The 23,286-nt window shown below is 44.4% G+C and overlaps 1 protein-coding gene across 1 annotated transcript in view; it reads left to right on the top strand.

Moving 5' to 3' along the window:
* The first annotated feature begins 2,389 nt into the window (after positions 1-2,389).
* Positions 2,390-23,286, top strand: part of LOC110517633 (large neutral amino acids transporter small subunit 4-like) — a 41,789-nt gene continuing 20,892 nt past the window's right edge. Inside the window, exons 1-5 of the mRNA XM_036968219.1 lie at positions 2,390-2,596; positions 3,696-3,939; positions 7,111-7,417; positions 10,106-10,161; positions 14,561-14,637. Of these exons, the coding sequence (XP_036824114.1) occupies positions 3,780-3,939; positions 7,111-7,417; positions 10,106-10,161; positions 14,561-14,637 (600 nt within the window). The 5' untranslated portion in view covers positions 2,390-2,596; positions 3,696-3,779. The remainder of the gene's footprint in view (positions 2,597-3,695; positions 3,940-7,110; positions 7,418-10,105; positions 10,162-14,560; positions 14,638-23,286) is intronic.

Here is a 23,286-nt window from a genome sequence, read left to right on the forward strand (position 1 = left end):
AGACTGGAACCATTCTGACTAGACTGGAACCATTCTGACTAGACTGGGCTGACTAGACTGGAACCATTCTGACTAGACTGGAACCATTCTGACTAGACTGGAACCATTCTGACTAGACAGGGCTGACTAGACTGGAACCATTCTGACTAGACAGGGCTGACTAGACTGGAACCATTCTGACTAGACTGGAACCATTCTGACTATACTGGGCTGACTAGACTGGAACCATTCTGACTAGACAGGGCTGACTAGACTGGAACCATTCTGACTAGACTGGAACCATTCTGACTAGACTGGGCTGACTAGACTGGAACCATTCTGACTAGACTGGAACCATTCTGACTAGACTGGAACCATTCTGACTAGACAGGGCTGACTAGACTGGAACCATTCTGACTAGACTGGAACCATTCTGACTAGACTGGGCTGACTAGACTGGAACCATTCTGACTAGACTGGAACCATTCTGACTAGACTGGAACCATTCTGACTAGACTGGGCTGACTAGACTGGAACCATTCTGACTAGACTGGAACCATTCTGACTAGACTGGGCTGACTAGACTGGAACCATTCTGACTAGACTGGAACCATTCTGACTAGACTGGAACCATTCTGACTAGACTGAGCTGACTAGACTGGAACCATTCTGACTAGACTGGAACCATTCTGACTAGACTGGAACCATTCTGACTAGACTGGAACCATTCTGACTAGACTGGAACCATTCTGACTAGACTGGGCTGACTAGACTGGAACCATTCTGACTAGACAGGACTGACTAGACTGGAACCATTCTGACTAGACAGGGCTGACTAGACTGGAACCTTTCTGATGTACAGGACTGACTAGACTGGAACCATTCTGACTAGACAGGGCTGACTAGACTGGAACCATTCTGACTAGACTGGAACCATTCTGACTAGACTGGGCTGACTAGACTGGAACCATTCTGACTAGACTGGAACCATTCTGACTAGACTGGAACCATTCTGACTAGACAGGGCTGACTAGACTGGAACCATTCTGACTAGACAGGGCAGACTAGACTGGAACCATTCTGACTAGACTGGAACCATTCTGACTATACTGGGCTGACTAGACTGGAACCATTCTGACTAGACAGGGCTGACTAGACTGGAACCATTCTGACTAGACTGGGCTGACTAGACTGGAACCATTCTGACTAGACTGGAACCATTCTGACTAGACTGGAACCATTCTGACTAGACAGGGCTGACTAGACTGGAACCATTCTGACTAGACTGGAACCATTCTGACTAGACTGGGCTGACTAGACTGGAACCATTCTGACTAGACTGGAACCATTCTGACTAGACTGGAACCATTCTGACTAGACTGGAACCATTCTGACTAGACTGGAACCATTCTGACTACACTGGGCTGACTACACTGGAACCATTCTGACTAGACTGGAACCATTCTGACTAGACTGGAACCATTCTGACTAGACTGAGCTGACTAGACTGGAACCATTCTGACTAGACTGGGCTGACTAGACTGGAACCATTCTGACTAGACTGGAACCATTCTGACTAGACTGGGCTGACTAGACTGGAACCATTCTGACTAGACTGGGCTGACTAGACTGGAACCATTCTGACTAGACTGGGCTGACTAGACTGGAACCATTCTGACTAGACTGGAACCATTCTGACTAGACTGGAACCATTCTGACTAGACTGGAACCATTCTGACTAGACTGGGCTGACTAGACTGGAACCATTCTGACTAGACTGGAACCATTCTGACTAGACTGGAACCATTCTGACTAGACTGGGCTGACTAGACTGGAACCATTCTGACTAGACTGGAACCATTCTGACTAGACTGGGCTGACTAGACTGGAACCATTCTGACTAGACTGGAACCATTCTGACTAGACTGGAACCATTCTGACTAGACTGAGCTGACTAGACTGGAACCATTCTGACTAGACTGGGCTGACTAGACTGGAACCATTCTGACTAGACTGGAACCATTCTGACTAGACTGGGCTGACTAGACTGGAACCATTCTGACTAGACTGGGCTGACTAGACTGGAACCATTCTGACTAGACTGGGCTGACTAGACTGGAACCAATCAAATAAAATGAAATGACTTTAATATTATTAACGTCCGGTTCCAAATCACTTAATCTATCTATCTTAATCAAAAGCTCACTTAATCAAAACGCCATCTTTGTCAGTAGGACAGGCCTATATTATTTCCTCTTCCTTGCTTCCTTCTCTCTCTCTCTGTCTCGGTGGACGACTGAGAGGGTGCTCTGATTGGCTGTAGCAGTGTTCTAGCGGCACCTCCGGCAGCCAATAGGAAGACAGGAGCTCGTATAAAAGCTGCTCCGTGCAGATGTCGGTTATTGAAAGAAAGAAAGAAAGAGAGAAAGAGAGAAAGAAAGAAAGAAAGAAAGAAAGAAAGAAAGAAAGAAAGAAAGAAAGAAAGAAAGAAAGAAAGAAAGAAAGAAAGAAAGAAAGAGAAAGCTGGAGGGTTGATATCTACGAGGAACATATCAAAAGAAGAAGAATTCTGAAACTCTGAACTTCTGTCTCGGCTGTCTGTGTCTGGGACTCACAGGTATGCAATTAATCTGGAATATGCCTACATGGAGTCCTACCTGCCTTCACCCAGGGTGCTTTTATTACAGACGTGCTGTGCTAAATGGATTTGCAATAGGTTTTCATGTTGTAATTAATGGTCGTTTAGAATAGGCCTATTGTTTTCATGTTATAATTAGAGTTACATGTATTTCTCCCAAGTTAAGAATAAGCATTAAAGTTTATCTATAATGTTAGTGTCGCGGTGAGGAAAAAAACAGTGATTCCATTCATTCATTCCTGTGGGATTCAGTAATGTGGAGAGGCAGTGATTCTATAGAATAATCTGGGCAACATTGGAGAAATTGTTTGCGCACCTGTTTATAAACCTGGTGAATCCTGTATCCATTAACTAACTACCCATTATTAGCTAGTGGTTTGCCCTATCGTTATTCTCTGAAGTGGTTTTGTCTCTTGCTCCAGAGTTATGATTAGATGAACTCGGTTTGTTTATCTGGCGTCTGTTTGCTGCGCTAATGTGTTGCGAATGAGTTGAGAGAGGGAGAGAGGCGGTAGGCAAGTCCAGTTCGGACCGGTTAGTCATTCATCAGTTTCCGCACCAGGTATGGAACAGAAGTCCGTCATTGCCTCCAGCGCGTAATTGACTCCCCCGCCACCTTCAGCCCCTTTCTGAAACGTTGCTGTTGTAGCTGGACACCGGTAGAACACGCACAGGTACTGTAGATTTCAGTTAAGACGTGTCACTGTCACACTGTTACCTATGTAATAGCACCCGGGTGTATGTGCGCGTCCATGTGTCTTATAGCGGAAGGTGGGAGAAGTTAACAGGGAGGGGTAGTGGGGGAGGAAATTACTCTCATGGACACAGAACAGAGGCAAAGAGTTGCATATGAATCACCTTGAAGGTCAAAGGACCACGTGGTCACATAAAAGAGTTGTGAGATTTGGTTGGGGGGGGGGGGTTGTTGGTTCCTATGGTGATCAGCAACATTCAGACTGTTCCTGAGCAATATAAAGTAACAGTAAATAATGTAACTGTGGTCATATGATATTATTTTCAATACAACCACTATCCAGAGTGGATAGCTGCTGAAATAACCTCTCTCTGTTTTCAACAGACCTGTGAACCCTGATCTCCAGAGATACTGACAGAGGGCCTCACTATATTCTTTCTAGAACATTTTCTGCCCCCTCGTCTGGTCATGGCTCCGTCCCTGGCCACAGCATTCGCCAGGCGATGGTGGATGGCGTTGACAGCCATCATAGAGAACCTGTTTTTCTCAGCTGTCCTGCTGGGCTGGGGATCACTACTCATCATGCTGAAGTGTGAAGGTTACTACTCCTACACGTGCAATGGAGAAGGTAAGACCACCATCTTTATGTGGCCTCTTTTTGACCTGCTCTTTACTGACACATCCCCTTTAACGATTCCTATACTGACACATCCCCTTTAAGATTCCTATACTGACACATCCCCTTTAACAATTCCTATACTGACACATCCCCTTTTAAGATTCCTATACTGACACATCCCCTTTAACGATTCCTATACTGACACATCCCTTTTATGAGAATCAGTGAACATAAAAATTAAATCTGGAGAAACGCGCAGTACATTTTAATGACCTAAAGCATGACATTTCTACCTTTTAGATTTTGTGGCAGAGAGAAAGTTAATACTTCTTTGGGGTAGGGGGCAGTATTTTGACATCCAGATGAAAAGCTCGCCCAAAGTAAACTGCCTGTTACTCAGGCCCAGATGCTAGGATATGCATATAATGGGTAGATTTGGACAGAAAACACTCTATAAAGTTTCAAAAACTGTTAAAATAATGTCTGTGAGTATAACAGAATTGATATGGCAGGCGAAAAACCGAGAAAATATTTTTTTCTGTTTGTAGTATTGAATGCCTGCACAGTATCAGATTGCACTTCATATGGCTTCCACTAGATGTCAACAGTCTTTAGAAAACAATCAGGCTTGTTTTCTGAAAAATTAGGGAGTAAGACAACTCTGAATGAGTGGACCCTGCAGTGTCCAAGTGGTTTTTGATGCGCGAGACCGAGAGCCCGCCTTTCTTGTTTTTCCTTTATCTTGGCAACGTTATTGTCTGGTTGAAATATTCTTGATCATTTTAGGCTAAAAACAACCTGAGGATCGATTATAAACATCGTTTGAAATGTTTCTACGAACTTTACTGGTACTATTTGGATTTTTCGTCTGCCTGTTGTGACTGCCTTTGAGCCAATGGATTACTGAACAAAACGCGCCAACAAAGGGAGGTTTTTGGACATAAAGAGGGACTTTATGGAACAAAATTAACATTTATTGTGTAACTGGGAGTCTTGTGAGTGCAACCATATGAAGATCATCAAAGGTAAGTGATTTGTTTTATCGCTATTTCTGACTTTTGTGACTTCTACTACTTGGCTGGTAACTGTTTAATGTTTTTGGTGCTGGGCGCTGTCCTCAAATAATCGCATGGTATGCTTTCGCCGTAAAGCCTTTTTGAAATCTGACACCGTGGTTGGATTAACAAGAAGTTCATCTTTAAACCGATGTATAACACTTGTATGTTTAATGAGTATTTCTGTTTTTGAATTTGGCGCTCTGCAATTTTAACCGGATGTTGACCAGGTGGGACTGTAGCGTCCACAGAGAGGTTTTAAGATATCAGACAGGGGGAGGTGAGTAAAAGGGAATGTTTTGGGATTTTCACCCTCCAGACATTATTATTATTATTTCCTAAAGGACTTAATGATGAAATGCCTATGTATGTTATGTTGTGAATTTGAACATGAATTATTATGTCCCTATTTCAGATTACTCTGATGTTTGTTTTTTTTGCTCGGTAGGTCTATGTCCTCATTGTGGTTTTACAGACGTGTTTAATACGTCTTATTTACACACTCTATTTAGATTTTTATTAAATACTTATTGATATATTAGGTACCACATTTTTTCCTTTGCCTCCAACCCCCTTCGATGCGTGGAACGGATGTGGGCGGGGCTAGGTCTACATAAGGGTGTAATTTATTGTAATTTTTTCACAAAAACCCTGACGAAGGCCGTGAGGCCGATACGTAAAGCCCTGACGGAGGCCGTGAGGCCGATACGTAAAGCCCTGACGGAGGCCGTGAGGCCGATACGTAAAGCCCTGACGGAGGCCGTGAGGCCGATACGTAAAGCCCTGACGGAGGCCGTGAGGCCGATACGTAAAGCTCTGACGGAGGCCGTGAGGCCAATACGTAAAGCTCTGAGAAAGGCCGTGAGGCCGATACGTAAAGCTCTGACGGAGGCCGTGAGGCCGATACGTAAAGCTCTGACGAAGGCCGTGAGGCCGATACGTAAAGCCCTGACGAAGGCCGTGAGGCCGATACGTAAAGCTCTGACGAAGGCCGTGAGGCCGATACGTAAAGCTCTGACGAAGGCCGTGAGGCCGATACGTAAAGCCCTGACGAAGGCCGTGAGGCCGATACGTAAAGCCCTGACGAAGGCCGTGAGGCCGATACGTAAAGCCCTAACGAAGGCCGTGAGGCCGATACGTAAAGCCCTGACGAAGGCCGTGAGGCCGATACGTAAAGCTCTGACGAAGGCCGTGAGGCCGATACGTAAAGCCCTGACGAAGGCCGTGAGGCCGATACGTAAAGCCCTGACGAAGGCCGTGAGGCCGATACGTAAACTCCTGACGAAGGCCGTGAGGCCGATACGTAAAGCTCTGACGAAGGCCGTGAGGCCGATACGTAAAGCTCTGAGGCCGATACGTAAAGCTCTGAGGAAGGCCGTGAGGCCGATACGTAAAGCCCTGACGAAGGCCGTGAGGCCGATACGTAAAGCCCTGACGGAGGCCGTGAGGCCGATACGTAAGCTTATTAAAGATCAGTGATACAGGCCTCCCGGGTGGCACAGTGGTTAAGGGTGCTGTACTGCAGCGCCAGCTGTGCCATCAGAATTCCTGGGTTCGCGCCCAGGCTCTGTCGTAACCGGCCGCGACCGGGAGGTCCGTGGGGCGACGCACAATTGGCCTAGCGTCGCCCGGGTTAGGGAGGGCTTGGTCGGTAGGGGTGTCCTTGTCTCATCGCGCACCAGCGACTCCTGTGGCGGGCTGGGCGCAGTGTGCGCTAACCAAGGTGGCCAAGTGCACGGTGTTTCCTCCGGCGCATTGGTGCGGCTGGCTTCCGGGTTGGATGCGTGCTGTGTTAAGAAGCAGTGCGGCTTGGTTGGGTTGTGTATCGGAGGACGCATGACTTTCAACCTTCGTCTCTCCCGAGCCCGTACGGGAGTTGTAGCGATGAGACAAGATAGTAGCTACTACAACAATTGGATACTACGAAATTGGGGAGAAAAAGGGGTAAAAAAAAGATCAAGAGCAGTGTGCGGTTTCCTTTTTCCTTCATCTTGTTCAACTGTTACCATGCTCCTGCAAAAAGATCAGATGTGCCTTTTGAATTAAGATTTCACACACATCCCCTTTTGCGATTCCTATACTGACACATCCCCTTTTAAGATTCCTATACATCTCTTCTCTCTAGGTAACCACACCTCTTCCCCCAACCTGTCTGTCCCCCGCCCTCCACCAGGGGTCAATGATGAATACAGTGATTACTACTCAGAGGAGGAGGGTGTGGTGGGGCTGGGGGATGGAGTAGAGATGAGGCCTCTGGCTCCCCAGGACCATTACGGACCCATGAGGATGAACGGCTGGCTCATCTGTAAGGATCAGGATGAGATGTTGAACCTGGCCTTCACCGTGGGATCATTTCTCCTCTCAGCCATCACTCTGCCGCTGGGCATCGTCATGGACAAATACGGACCACGAAACCTACGACTGCTGGGCAGGTAGGAGAGGGTGAGAGGGAGGGATGTGTCTGTGTACAGTCTCAGTGGGTGTAGTTGGTCTGATTTGCACGATTTGTATTGTCTAATGTATTGTCTAGTGTATTGATTTGTTATCTAATGTATTGTCTAGTGTGTTGATGTATTGTGTAATGTATTGTCTAATGTATTGATTTGTTATCTACTGTATTGTCTAATGTATTGATTCATTATCTAATGTATTGATTACTTGTCTAATGTATTGATTAATTGTCTAATGTATTGATTAATTGTCTAATGTATTGATTGTCTAATGTATTGATTACTTGTCTAATGTATTGATGAATTGTCTAATGTATTGATGACTTGTCTAATGTATTGATGAATTGTCTAATGTATTGATTAATTGTCTAATGTATTGTCTAATGTATTGATTCATTATCTAATGTATTGATTACTTGTCTAATGTATTGATTGTCTAATGTATTGATTACTTGTCTAATGTATTGATGACTTGTCTAATGTATTGATGACTTGTCTAATGTATTGATGAATTGTCTAATGTGTTGATGAATTGTCTAATGCATTGATGAATTGTCTAATGTATTGATCACTTGTCTAATTTATTGATGAATTGTCTAATGTATTGATGACTTGTCTAATGTATTGATGACTTGTCTAATGTATTGATGAATTGTCTAATGTATTGTCTAATGTATTGATGAATTGTCTAATGTATTGATGAATTGTCTAATGTATTGATTACTTGTCTAATGTATTGATCACTTGTCTAATGTATTGTCTAATGTATTGATGAATTGTCTGATGTATGGATTACTTGTCTAATGTATTGATGAATTGTCTGATGTATTGATGAATTGTCTAATGTATTGTCTAAGGTATTGATGAATTGTCTAAGGTGAATGAATTGGCTGATGTATTGTCTAATGTATGGATTACTTGTCTAATGTATTGATGAATTGTCTAATGTATTGAGTAATTGTCTAATGTATTGAGTAATTGTCTAATGTATTGTTGAATTGTCTAATGTATTGATTAATTGTCTGATGTATGGATTACTTGTCTAATGCATTGATGAATTGTCTAATGTATTGTCTAATGCATTGATGAATTGTCTAATGTATTGTCTAATGTATTGATGAATTGTCTAATGTATTGATCACTTGTCTAATTTATTGATTAATTGTCTAATGTATTGATTACTTGTCTAATGTATTGATGACTTGTCTAATGTATTGAATACTTATCTAATGTATTGATTAATTGTCTAATGTATTGATTACTTGTCTAATGTATTGTCTAATGTATTGATGACTTATCTAATGTATTGATTACTTGTCTAATGTATGATGACTTGTCTAATGTATTGATTACTTGTCTAATGTATTGTCTAATGTATTGATTAATTGAACTTGCAACCTTTCGGTTACTAGTCCAACGCTCCAACCACTAGGCTACCCTGCCGCCCCATATTTATTATACCTGTCTTTCTACTCAAAGTCTTTATTCTCGCTCAACAAACTCCTGTTTTTTTTTTAATTGTCATGTTTCGTTTCTAAATGTCCAAGAGTGAAGGTTTCCCTCAGAGAGTAACGTTTGGCTACATACAGACCGGTAGTGTAATTCCCTCAGAGAGTAACGTTTGGCTACATACAGACCGGTAGTGGGATTCCCTCAGAGAGTAACGTTTGGCTACATACAGACCGTTAGTGTAATTCCCTCAGAGAGTAACGTTTGGCTACATACAGACCGGTAGTGTAATTCCCTCAGAGAGTAACGTTTGGCTACATACAGACCGTTAGTGTAATTCCCTCAGAGAGTAACGTTTGGCTACATACAGACCGTTAGTGTAATTCCCTCAGAGAGTAACGTTTGGCTACATACAGACCGTTAGTGTAATTCCCTCAGAGAGTAACGTTTGGCTACATACAGACCGTTAGTGTAATTCCCTCAGAGAGTAACGTTTGGCTACATACAGACCGTTAGTGTAATTCCCTCAGAGAGTAACGTTTGGCTACATACAGACCGGTAGTGGGATTCCCTCAGAGAGTAACGTTTGGCTACATACAGACCGGTAGTGGGATTCCCTCAGAGTAACGTTTGGCTACAAACAGACCGTTAGTGGGATTCCCTCAGAGAGTAACGTTTGGCAACATACAGACCGTTAGTGGGATTCCCTCAAAGAGTAACGTTTAATGTGATTGGATGAGTAACGGTTAATGTGATTGGATGAGTAACAGTTAATGTGATTGGATGAGTAACGGTTAATGTGATTGGATGAGTAACGGTTAATGTGATTGGATGAGTAACGTTTAATGTGATTGGATGTTAATTATTTAACTAGGCTACCTGTATTTGACATTGTGTTGTTATTTCGCTGAGCACTAGATGGTTTAATTTGTAATTTTTAATTTTTTTTATGGGAATCATATTTTTATTTGGCATACCCCCGACGGCATTGCGCGTACCCCTGGGGGTTTGGGAATACCTGGTCCAATGTATTGTGGAATCTATTGATGTATTGTCCGATGAATTGATGAATTGTCTAATGTAGTGTATAATGAATTGTCTAATGTAGTGTATAATGAATTGTCTAATGCAGTGTCTTATGTTTTAATGTAATGAATTGATGTATTGTGTAATATATTCATGTATTGTGTAATGTTTTGAAGTGTTGTCTGTGTATTCCAGTGCCTGTTTCTCCTTTTCCTGTCTCCTCATCTCCTACGGTGCATACAATCCTGATGGTGAGTAGCTGTAATATGTTGATTAGTCACATGATGTAATAGCAGGGTACAGTGCCCATGTGTAGGTAGCTTACTAGTGGTAGCTATTCAGCAGCCTGATGGTCTGGGGGTAGAACAGGCTATGTTGGCTGAGGTCCTTGATTATCTTGGTGTCGTACTGTAGGTGTCCTTGATTATCTTGGTGTCCTGGAGGGCAGGCCCAACTTCTTGGGCAGTAAAATGGTACATTTAATTGGAATTTTACACACTCAACCACAGTATAAATAATTATTCTGGGGATGAAATGAACAACAAACAACAAACAACTTTAATTACCAAATTTTTTAAAATAATTAATCCAACTTTAATATTTTGCTCAAAATGTAACGTCAATATATTTCATGATTATTTATGACTTTATGACCAAAGATAGAGAAAATTCATCGGAAGTTTGGTTTCAATCTCCTTGCACCTTGTCTTCAGAGGATGGTGGGTAATGCAACAATTTTAGACTTGATGAATATTTTACACAATGTTTTCAATAGTAGAGGCAAATGCACTATCATGCCATGCTTACTGTAAAACTTACTGTAAAACCTCTAGTCACTGCTGGAGGTTTGAGAAATGTGCTCAACAATACCTGCCAGAATGGGATAAACTGACACATTATCATCTAAAGTGCATTCAGACCCCTTGATTTTGTTACGTTACAGCTGTATTCTTAAATTTATAAAATTACCCCATAATGACAAAGCAAAAACAGATTTTTTTAAATATATTTTTTTGCAAATATATAAACTTTTTATGGCTGCAGGGGCAGTCTTGAGTAGCTTGGATGAAAGGTGCCCATATCAAACGGCCTGCTCCTCAGTCATAGTTGCTAATATTTGCATATTATTATTAGTATTGGATAGAAAACACTCTGAAGTTTCTAAAACTGTTTGAATTATGTCTGTGAGTATAACATAACTCATATAGCAGGCAAAAGCCTGAGAAATTCCACTTCCTGTTTTTTTTTCTGGAGGTGGCAGATCTTCAACCAAGGTCTCATTGAAATTACAACGAGATATGGATGAGTTTTCACTTCCTACGCCTTCCACTAGATGTCAGCAGTCAATAGAACTTTGTCTGATGACTCTAATGTGAAAGGGGGTCGATTGAGACAGGAAATAGTCACCACTGCCACGAGTTGACCATGCTTTCACCATGCACGTTCACAGGGGAAGGACCTGCGTTCCACCGGTCATCTGAAGTCATTCTAATTCTCCGGTTGGAATGTTATTCAAGATATATCTAAACAACATTCTAAAGATTGATTCAGTACATCGTTTGACATGTTTCTACTGACTGTTACATACATTTTGAACATTTCGTCACGTTATAGTGGACGCGCTTTGTGACTTTGAAATTGTTTACCAAACGCGCTAACCAAAGTAGCTACTTGGACATAGATAACGGACATTTTCGAACAAATCAAGCATTTATTGTGGACCTGGGATTCCTAGGACTGCATTCTGATGAAGTTCATCAAAGGTAAGGAAACATTTATCATGTATTTTCTGGTTTCTGGTTTCTGTTGACTCCAACATGGAGGCTGATTTGGCTACTGTTCTGAGCGCTGTCTCAGATTATTGCATGGTGCTTTTTCCGTAAACTTTTTTTGAAATCTGACACAGCAGTTGCTGTAGAGAGGTATATCTATAATTCCATGTGTATAACTTGTATGATCATCTACATTTATGATGAGTATTTCTGTTGAAACGATGTGGCTATTCAAAATGTTTTTGGAACTAGTGAATCTAATAAGCAAATGTAAACTCAGATTTTTTTATATAAATATGAACTATATCAAACAAAACATGCATGTATTGTGTAACATGAAGTCCTGTGAGTGTCATCTGATGAAGATAATTCAAGGTTAGCCATTCATTATATCTTTATTTCTGTTTTTTGTGAATGCTATATTTCACTGGAAAATGGCTGTGCTTATTGTGGTTTGGTGGAGACATAACATAATCGTTTGTAGTGCTTTCGCTGAAAAGCCTATTTGAAATCGGACACTTTGGTGGGATGAACAACAAGATTACATTTAAAATGATATAAGACATGTATGTTTTAGGAATTGTAATTATGAGATTTCTGTGGTTTGAATTTGGCGCTCTCTATTTTCACTGGTAGTTGTCATATCGATCCCGGTATTGTGATTGCAGCCATAACAGGTTTTTAACATGTAAAACAGAAAATCCTTATTTACATAAGTTAGTTATTTACATAAGTTAGTTATTTACATAAGTTAGTTATTTACATAAGTATTCAGAACCTTTGCTATGAGACTCGAAATTGAGCTCAGGGGAATTCTGTTGCCATTTAAATATTTGTACAACTTGATTGGAGTCCATCTGTGGTAAATTCAATGGATTGGACATGATTTGGGAAGGCACACATCTGTCTATATAAGGTCCCACAGTTGAGAGTGCATGCCAGAGCAAAAACCAAAACATGAGGTCGAAGGAATTGTCCGTAGAGCTCAGAGACAGGATTGTGTCGAGGCACAGATTTGGAGAAGGGTACCAAAACATTTCTGCAATATTGAAGGTCCCGAAGAACACAGTGGCCTCCATCATTCTTAAATGGAAGAAATTTGGAACCAACAAGACTCTTCCTTGAGCTTTCCGCCCGGCCAAACTGAGCAATCGGGAGAGAAGGGCCTTGGTCAGGGAGGTGACCAAGAACCCGATGGTCACTCTAACAGAGCTCCAGAGTTCCTCAGTGGAGATTGGAAAACCTTCCAGAAGGACAACAGCACTCCACCAATCAGACCTTTATGGTAGACTGGCAAGACGGAAGTCACTCCTCAGTAAAAGGAACATGACAACCCACTTGGAGTTTGCCAAAAGGCACCTAAAGACTCTCAGACCATGAGAAAAAGATTCTCTGGTCTGATGAAACCAAGATTGAACTCTTTGGACTGAATGCAAAGTGTCAAGTCTGAAGGAAACCTGGCACCATCCCTTCGGTGAAGCATGATGGTGGCAGCATCATGCTGTGGGGATATTTCAGCGGCAGAGACTGGGAGACTAGTCAGGATCGAGTGAAAGATGAACAAAGCAAAATACAGAGAGAGAGATTGATGGAAACAAAGTCCAGATCGCTCAGGACCTCAGACTGGGGTGTAGGTTCACCTTCCAGGACAACGACCCTAAGCACACAGCCAAGACAACGCAGGACTGGCTTTGGTTGAAGTCTCTGAATGTCCTTGAGTGGCCGCCCAGCCAGAGCCCAGACTTAAACCTGATCGAACATCTCTGGAGAGACCTGAAAATAGCTGTACAGCGACTAGAGGCTGTAGAGAGGAAACACCATCATAGTGTTTAGAGGCTATAGAGAGCGGAAACACCATCATAGTGTTTAGAGGCTGTAGAGAGAGGAAACACCATCATAGTGTTTAGAGGCTAGAGAGGAAACACCATCATAGTGTTTAGAGGCTAGAGAGGAAACACCATCATAGTGTTTAGAGGCTGTAGAGAGGGGAAACACCATCATAGTGTTTAGAGGCTGTAGAGAGGGGAAACACCATCATAGTGTTTAGAGGCTGTAGAGAGGGGAAACACCATCATAGTGTTTAGAGGCTGTAGAGGAAACACCATCATAGTGTTTAGAGGCTGTAGAGGAAACACCATCATAGTGTTTAGAGGCTGTAGAGAGGAAACACCATCATAGTGTTTAGAGGCTGTAGAGAGGGGAAACACCATCATAGTGTTTAGAGGCTGTAGAGAGGGGAAACACCATCATAGTGTTTAGAGGCTGTAGAGAGGGGAAACACCATCATAGTGTTTAGAGGCTGTAGAGAGGGGAAACACCATCATAGTGTTTAGAGGCTGTAGAGGAAACACCATCATAGTGTTTAGAGGCTGTAGAGAGGAAACACCATCATAGTGTTTAGAGGCTGTAGAGAGGAAACACCATCATAGTGTTTAGAGGCTGTAGAGAGGAAACACCATCATAGTGTTTAGAGGCTGTAGAGAGGTAACACCACCATAGTGTTTAGAGGCTGTAGAGAGGTAACACCACCTAAAGAGAAGGAATGTTCATCTACACTAAACACAAGTCAAAACAACCATTTCCTGTTGTGCTCCCAGTTCCTGGCAAGGTGAGTAAGTGCTGTTACAACACACATGTGATGTTTTCAAACGTCTCAGGATGATGTGTTTCAATACTCCAGCAATGTTCATGTTGCTAATTCACGTTGGTGACAGATCAGTTGCCATTAGTTGTTGGTGTTACCGAGCACTTCATTTTAACATTGTAATAAATAACATGTTTTAAGGGGGTTTTGCTCTTCGTCATGTTGCCACTAGTTTCTGGTTGTTCCAAAAGCACTTGTTTGTGTATCTGACACTATCTCCACCTTCCTCCACAGAACTGTCTGTACTCATCTTCATCGCTCTGACGTTCAACGGCTTCGGAGGCATGTGTATGACCTTCACCTCCCTCACGGTAAGAGAGTGTGTGTACGTGCCTCTGTGTGTGTGTGTGTGTGTGTGTGTGTGTACGTGCCTCTGTGAGTGTGTGTGTGAGTGTGTGTGTGAGTGTGTCTGTGAGTGTGTGTGTGTTCAGGTCAGATTTCTCTGTATTTATTTGTGATTTCACCATTTTCCCTTATGATCCAAAAGAGAATGTGTGTCAGTGACGTGTGTGTGTGTGTGTGTGTTTTGCATAATCTCTGTGTAGAGAACATTGTGTCATTTGGCCTCTTCACACATGGCACTGGAAAGACTTTATTACTAATCATTAATCTATTATTTTTTTATTTTTTTTATTTCACCTTTATTTAACCAGGTAGGCTAGTTGAGAACAAGTTCTCATTTGCAACTGCGACCTGGCCAAGATAAAGCATAGCAGTGTGAACAGACAACACAGAGTTACACATGGAGTAAACAATTAACAAGTCAATAACACAATAAACAAGCCAATAACACAATAAACAAGTCAATAACACAATAAACAAGTCAATAACACAATAAACAAGTCAATAACACAGTAGAAAAAAGGGGAGTCTATATACAATGTGTGCAAAAGGCATGAGGAGGTAGGCGAATAATTACAATTATGCAGATTAACACTGGTGATAAATGATCAGATGGTCATGTACAGGTAGAGATATTGGTGTGCAAAAGAGCAGAAAAGTAAATAAATATAAACAGTATGGGGATGAGGTAGGTAAATTGGGTGGGCTATTTACCGATAGACTATGTACAGCTGCAGCGATCGGTTAGCTGCTCAGATAGCAGATGTTTGAAGTTGGTGAGGGAGATAAAAGTCTCCAACTTCAGCGATTTTTGCAATTCGTTCCAGTCACAGGCAGCAGAGAACTGGAACGAAAGGCGGCCAAATGAGGTGTTGGCTTTAGGGATGATCAGTGAGATACACCTGCTGGAGCGCGTGTTACCATCGTGACCAGTGAACTGAGATAAGGCGGAGCTTTACCTAGATTGGACTTGTAGATGACCTGGAGCCAGTGGGTCTGGCGACGAATATGTAGCGAGGGCCAGCCGACTAGAGCATACAGGTCGCAGTGGTGGGTGGTATAAGGTGCTTTAGTGACAAAACGGATGGCACTGTGATAAACTGCATCCAGTTTGCTGAGTAGAGTGTTGGAAGCAATTTTGTAGATGACATCGCCGAAGTCGAGGATCGGTAGGATAGTCAGTTCTACTAGGGTAAGTTTGGCGGCGTGAGTGAGTAATGTAAATGTCTGTCCGGTTGATTTAGTTATTTTCATCGACTTCAACACACAAACCCTCCTGTTCTCTCTCTGTCTCTGTGTAACGGCGTCGTAAGAAGAGGACCAAGGCGCAGCGTGGTCAGCGTACATATTCCCTTCATTTATAGAAAATGTAGCCAAGAAAACAAGGACACGACCGTGAAGCTTAACTTCGGCTATAATGCCTCTAACAAAGTCAACTACCCACACTGAAAGGAGGGGAAAAGGGCTGCCTAAGTAGGATCCCCAATCAGAGGCAACGATAGACAGCTGTCCCTGATTGAGAACCATACCCGGCCAAAACAGAAATTAAGAAACATAGAAAACAGAACATAGAATACCCACCCAAATCACACCCTGACCAATCCAAAATAGAGACATAAAAGGCTCTCTCAGGTCAGGCCGTGACACTCTGTCCTCTCTCTGTCTCTCTGTATGTCTCTCTCTCTCTCTGTCTCTCTGTCTGTCTCTCACTGTCTCTCTCTCTCTCTGTATGTCTCTGTCTCTCTCTGTCTCTCAATTAAATTCAATTGACTTTATTGACATGGCAAGTTCATTATTACTTACATTGTCAAAGTATACATATCGAAAAATAAAATAAAATACAAATATATATTTATATATAAAATATATATATTTATATATAAATAAATGGTGTGACCAACAGCAATAATAATAGTGGACATGGGATAACCATTAACAACAACTACAACAACAATATTAATGAAAACAACAATACATTAAATCAATGGTAGTGGACCAGTGTCAACATGACTGAGAAGACACATGACCTGGTAGTAGACCAGTGTCAACATGACTGAGAAGACACATGTCCTGGTAGTAGACCAGTGTCAACCTGACTGAGAAGACACATGACCTGGTAGTAGACCAGTGTCAACATGACTGAGAAGACACATGACCTGGTAGTAGACCAGTGTCAACATGACTGAGAAGACACATGACCTGGTAGTAGACCAGTGTCAACATGACTGAGAAGACACATGACCTGGTAGTAGACCAGTGTCTACATGACTGAGAAGACACATGACACGGTAGTAGACCAGTGTCAACATGACTGAGAAGACACATGACCTGGTAGTAGACCAGTGTCAACATGACTGAGAAGACACATGACCTGGTAGTAGACCAGTGTCTACATGACTGAGAAGACACATGACACGGTAGTAGACCAGTGTCAACATGACTGAGAAGACACATGACCTGGTAGTAGACCAGTGTCAACCTGACTGAGAAGACACATGACCTGGTAGTAGACCAGTGTCAACATGACTGAGAAGACACATGACCTGGTAGTAGACCAGTGTCAACATGACTGAGAAGACACATGACCTGGTAGTAGACCAGTGTCAACATGACTGAGAAGACACATGCCCTGGTAGTAGACCAGTGTCAACATGACTGAGAAGACACATGCCCTGGTAGTAGACCAGTGTCAACATGACTGAGAAGACACATGACACGGTAGTAGACCAGTGTCAACATGACTGAGAAGACACATGACCTGGTAGTAGACCAGTGTCAACATGACTGAGAAGACACATGACCTGGTAGTAGACCAGTGTCAACATGACTGAGAAGACACATGACCTGGTAGTAGACCAGTGTCAACATGACTGAGAAGACACATGACCTGGTAGTAGACCAGTGTCAACATGACTGAGAAGACACATGACCTGGTAGTAGACCAGTGTCAACATGACTGAGAAGACACATGACCTGGTAGTAGACCAGTGTCAACATGACTGAGAAGACACATGACCTGGTGGTAGACCAGTGTCAACATGACTGAGAAGACACATGATCTGGTAGTAGACCAGTGTCAACATGACTGAGAAGACACATGACCTGGTAGTAGACCAGTGTCAACATGACTGAGAAGACACATGACCTGGTAGTAGACCAGTGTCAACATGACTGAGAAGACACATGACCTGGTAGTAGACCAGTGTCAACATGACTGAGAAGACACATGACCTGGTAGTAGACCAGTGTCAACATGACTGAGAAGACACATGACCTGGTAGTAGACCAGTGTCAACATGACTGAGAAGACACATGACCTGGTAGTAGACCAGTGTCAACATGACTGAGAAGACACATGACCTGGTAGTAGACCAGTGTCAACATGACTGAGAAGACACATGACCTGGTAGTAGACCAGTGTCAACATGACTGAGAAGACACATGACCTGGTAGTAGACCAGTGTCAACATGACTGAGAAGACACATGACCTGGTAGTAGACCAGTGTCAACATGACTGAGAAGACACATGACCTGGTAGTAGACCAGTGTCAACATGACTGAGAAGACACATGACCTGGTAGTAGACCAGTGTCAACATGACTGAGAAGACACATGATCTGGTAGTAGACCAGTGTCAACATGACTGAGAAGACACATGACGTGGTATGAAAGACAAAACAAAACAAGATGGGAAATATTATCGACAATACATTACACTTTTCACTGGCTGTCCCTCAGGTTGTGGCAGGAGGACACATATTTGGCTGGAAAAGCTACACATTTTGGCTTTTCACCCAATAAATATTAGATTTTTTCTTCATCTTTTATCATTTCAAATTCTTTGTATTGAATTATAATTTTGGGGAAGAAATATTCTCTTAGGTCTGAGTATTTGTCACAGTGTAATAGGAAATGCAGCTCTGTCTCTACCTCTCCCCTGAAGCAGAGTGAGCACAGCCTGTCTTCTCTGGGCAGCCAGGTTTGTCTGTGACGACCGGTCTCTAAAGCCAGCCTGTCCTCTCTGGGCAGCCAGGTTTGTCTGTGACGACCAGTCTCTATAGCCAGCCTGTCCTCTCTGGGCAGCCAGGTTTGTCTGTGACGACCAGTCTCTATAGCCAGCCTGTCCTCTCTGGGCAGCCAGGGTTGTCTGTGACGACCGGTCTCTATAGCCAGCCTGTCCTCTCTGGGCAGCCAGGTTTGTCTGTGAAGACCGGTCTCTATAGCCAGCCTGTCCTCTCTGGGCAGCCAGGTTTGTCTGTGAAGACCGGTCTCTATAGCCAGACTGTCCTCTCTGGGCAGCCAGGTTTGTCTGTGACGACCGGTCTCTATAGCCAGACTGCTCACTGAGTCTGTACCTAGTTAATGTTTTCCTCAGTTTTCTATCAGTCACAGTGGTCAGATAGTCTGCCACCATGTACTGTCTGTTTAGAGCCAAATAACATTGAAGTTTACTTAGATGTGTTGTGGTGTCTTTCCAATAGGTGATATATTTTTATTTTTGTTTTGTGATGATTTGGTTGGGCCAGATTTTCTGAGTGCTGTCCTGAGGCTCTATGGGGTTCGTTTGGGTTGGTGAACTGAGCCTCAGAACCAGCTGGTTGACTGATGTCCTGAAGCTCTGTGGGGTTGGTTTGGGTTAGTGAACTGAGCCTCAGAACCAGCTGGCTGAGGAGACTCTTCTCTTGTTTCATCTCTTGACATTGTAGAGCTGTGTGATGGAATGTTTTGTGGTCACTTGTTTTTAGATAGTTGTAAAATTTGATGGCTCTTTTTTCTATCTGAATGAGGAGGGGGTATTGGCCCCCTTCTGCTCTACATGCGTTATTTTGAGTTTTTCTTTGCACTTGCAATACAGTCTTGCAAAACTCTGCATGCGGTATTTCGATTGGATGTTTGTCCCATTTGGTAAATTCATTATTAGAGATTGGACCCCATACTTCACTGCCATATAGAGCAATTGGTTCTAGAACTGATTGGAACATTTTTGAGCCAGATTCTAATTGGAATTTCGATTTTGATGTTCCTTTTAATGGCATAGAATGCTCTTCTTGCTTTGTCTCTCAGCTCATTCACAGCCATGTGAAAGCTACCTGTGTTGGTCATATTTAGTCCTAAATATGTTTAGTTTTTGGTGTGTTCTAATAGAACTGTGTCCAAATAGAATTTATATTTGTCATCCTGATTTCCTGGCTGGAAGGGATCGACTCCCATGGGAACAGGTGGAGGCAGCTTGGAGAGCAGAGGCAGCCGGAGAGAGGAGCCAGCGATATGAGGGAACACGGCTGGCAAGGAAGCCCGAGAGGCAGCCCCAAAAATGTATTTGGGGGGGGCACACAGGGAGTGTGGCAAAGCCAGGTAGGAGACCTGCGCCAAATTCCCGTGCTTACCGGAGAGCGAGAGAGATCGGGCAGGCACCGTGTTATGCGGTGGAGCTCACGGTGTCCCCGGTGCGGGTGCATAGCTCGGTGCGGTACATTCCAGCTCCTTGTATCAGCCGGGCTAGAGTGGGCATCGAGCCAGGTGCCATGAAGCCAGCTCTACGCATCTGGTCTCCAGTGCGTCTCCTTGGGCCGGCGTACATGGCACCAGCCTTACGCATGGTGTCCCCGGTTCGCCAGCACAGTCCAGTGCGGCCTATTCCACCTCGCCGCACTGGCCTGGCTACGGGGAGCATTCAACCAGGTAAGGTTGGGCATGCTCGGTGCTCAAGAGCTCCAGTGCGCCTGCACGGTCCGGTCTATCCAGTGCCACCTCCACGCACCAACCCTCCGGTGGCAGCCCCCCGCACCAGGCTGTCTCTCCGTCTTCTGCCTACAGGGTCTTCCGCCTGTCCGGCACTGCCAGAGCCTTCCTCCTCTCCAGCACTGCCAGAGCCTTCCTCCTCTCCAGCGCTGCCAGAGCCTTCCGTCTGTCCAGAGCTGCTAGAGTCTCCCATCTGTCCAGAGCTGCTAGAGTATCCCGTCTGTCCAGAGCTGCTAGAGTCTCCCGTCTGTCCAGGGCTGCTAGAGTCTCCCGTCTGTCCAGAGCTGCTAGAGCCGCCAGTCTGTCCTGAGCCGTCAGTCAGCCAGGAGCTGCCAGGAGCTGCCAGAGCCGTCAGTCAGCCAGGAGCTGCTAGAGCCGTCAGTCAGCCAGGAGCTGCCAGAGCCGTCAGTCAGCCAGGAGCTGCCAGAGCCGTCAGCCAGCCAGGAGCTGCCAGAGCCGCCAGCCAGCCAGGAGCCGCCAGAGCCGCCAGCCAGCCAGGAGCCGCCAGAGCCGCCAGCCAGCCAGGAGCTGCCAGAGCCGCCAGCCAGCCAGGAGCTGCCAGAGCCGCCAGCCAGCCAGGAGCTGCCAGAGCCGCCAGCCAGCCAGGATCTGCCAGAGCCGTCAGTCAGCCAGGCGATGCCAGAATCGCCCTTCACTCCGGAGCTGCCGGAGTCTCCCGCCTGTCCGGCGCTGCCGGAGTCTCCCGCCTGTCCGGCGCTGCCGGAGTCTCCCGCCTTCCCGGCACTGCCGGAATCCCCCATCCATTCGGGATGTCTAGGGTTCCCAGTCCAAGGTCAGTGCCGACGGTCGCCGCTTTAAAGAGGCCACAGAGGCGGGTGAAGTTTGGTGAAGTGGGGTCCACGTCCTGCGCCAGAACTGCCACCGTGGACAGACACCCACCCAGACCCTCCCCTATAGGTTCAGGTTTTGCGGCCGGAGTCCGCACCTTGGAGGGGGGTACTGTCACGTTCTGACCTTTATTTTCCTTTGTTTTGTCTTTATTTAGTATGGTCAGAACGTGAGTTGGGGTGGGCAGTCTATGTTTTGTGTTTCTATGTTTGGTTTCTGTTTCGGCCTAGTATGGTTCTCAATCAGAGGCAGGTGTCGTTAGTTGTCTCTGATTGAGAATCATACTTAGGTAGCCTGGGTTTCACTGTTGGTTTGTGGATGTTTGTTTCCGTGTCTGTGTTTGTGGGCTGACTGTGAAGACTCTGAGAGAGGTGTTAGTGGGCTGACTGTGAAGACTCTGAGAGAGGTGTTAGTGGGCTGACTGTGAAGACTCTGAGAGAGGTGTTAGTGGGCTGACTGTGAAGACTCTGAGAGAGGTGTTAGTGGGCTGACTGTGAAGACTCTGAGAGAGGTGTTAGTGGGCTGACTGTGAAGACTCTGAGAGAGTTGTTAGTGGGCTGACTGTGAAGACTTTGAGAGAGGTGTTAGTGGGCTGACTGTGAAGACTCTGAGAGAGGTGTTAGTGGGCTGACTGTGAAGACTCTGAGAGAGGTGTTAGTGGGCTGACTGTGAAGGCTCAGAGAGGTGTTAGTGGGCTGACTGTGAAGACTGAGAGAGGTGTTAGTGGGCTGACTGTGAAGACTCTGAGAGAGGTGTTAGTGGGCTGACTGTGAAGACTCTGGGAGAGGTGTTAGTGGGCTGACTGTGAAGACTCTGAGAGAGGTGTTAGTGGGCTGACTGTGAAGACTGAGAGAGGTGTTTAGTGGGCTGACTGTGAAGGCTCTGAGAGAGGTGTTAGTGGGCTGACTGTGAAGGCTCTGAGAGAGGTGTTAGTGGGCTGACTGTGAAGACTCTGAGAGAGGTGTTAGTGGGCTGACTGTGAAGACTCTGAGAGAGGTGTTAGTGGGCTGACTGTGAAGGCTCAGAGAGGTGTTAGTGGGCTGACTGTGAAGACTGAGAGAGGTGTTAGTGGGCTGACTGTGAAGGCTCAGAGAGGTGTTAGTGGGCTGACTGTGAAGACTGAGAGAGGTGTTAGTGGGCTGACTGTGAAGACTCTGAGAGAGGTGTTAGTGGGCTGACTGTGAAGACTCTGGGAGAGGTGTTAGTGGGCTGACTGTGAAGACTCTGAGAGAGGTGTTAGTGGGCTGACTGTGAAGACTGAGAGGTGTTTAGTGGGCTGACTGTGAAGGCTCTGAGAGAGGTGTTAGTGGGCTGACTGTGAAGGCTCTGAGAGAGGTGTTAGTGGGCTGACTGTGAAGACTCTGAGAGAGGTGTTATTGGGCTGACTGTGAAGACTCAGAGAGGTGTTAGTGGTCAGGGCGTGACATTTGTTGATCCATCCTCAGTTTTAACTGTTTTAAAGTCACCATTGGTCTCATAGTGAAATCCCTAAGCGGTTTCCTTCCTCCCTGGCAACTGAGTTAGGAAGGACGCCTGTATCTTTGTAGTGACTGGGTGTATTGATACACCATCCGAAGTGTAATGAATAACGTCACCATGATCAAAGGGATGTTCAATGTCTGCTCTTTATTTTACCCATCTACCAATAGATGCTCTTTGTGAGCCATTGGAAAACCTCCCTGGTCTTTGTGGTTGAATCTGTGTTTGAAATTCACTGCTTGACTGAGGGACCTTACAGATAATTGTATATGTGGGGTACAGAGATGAGGTAGTCATTCAGAAATCATGTTAAACATTATTATTACACACAGAGTGACTCCATGCAACGTATTATGTGACTTGTTAAGAAAATGTTTACTCATTAACTTATTTAGATTTGCCATAACAAAGGGTTTGAATACATATTAACTCAAGACATTTCAGCTTTACGTTTTTTTAAATTAATTTGTAAATAAAACAAATAAAAACATAATTCCACTTTGACATTATGGGGTATTGTGTGTAGAGGCCAGTGACACAACATCTC

Source organism: Oncorhynchus mykiss, chromosome Y (genome assembly GCF_013265735.2).
Source record: "Oncorhynchus mykiss isolate Arlee chromosome Y, USDA_OmykA_1.1, whole genome shotgun sequence".
In the NCBI taxonomy this organism is placed as follows: domain Eukaryota; kingdom Metazoa; phylum Chordata; class Actinopteri; order Salmoniformes; family Salmonidae; genus Oncorhynchus; species Oncorhynchus mykiss.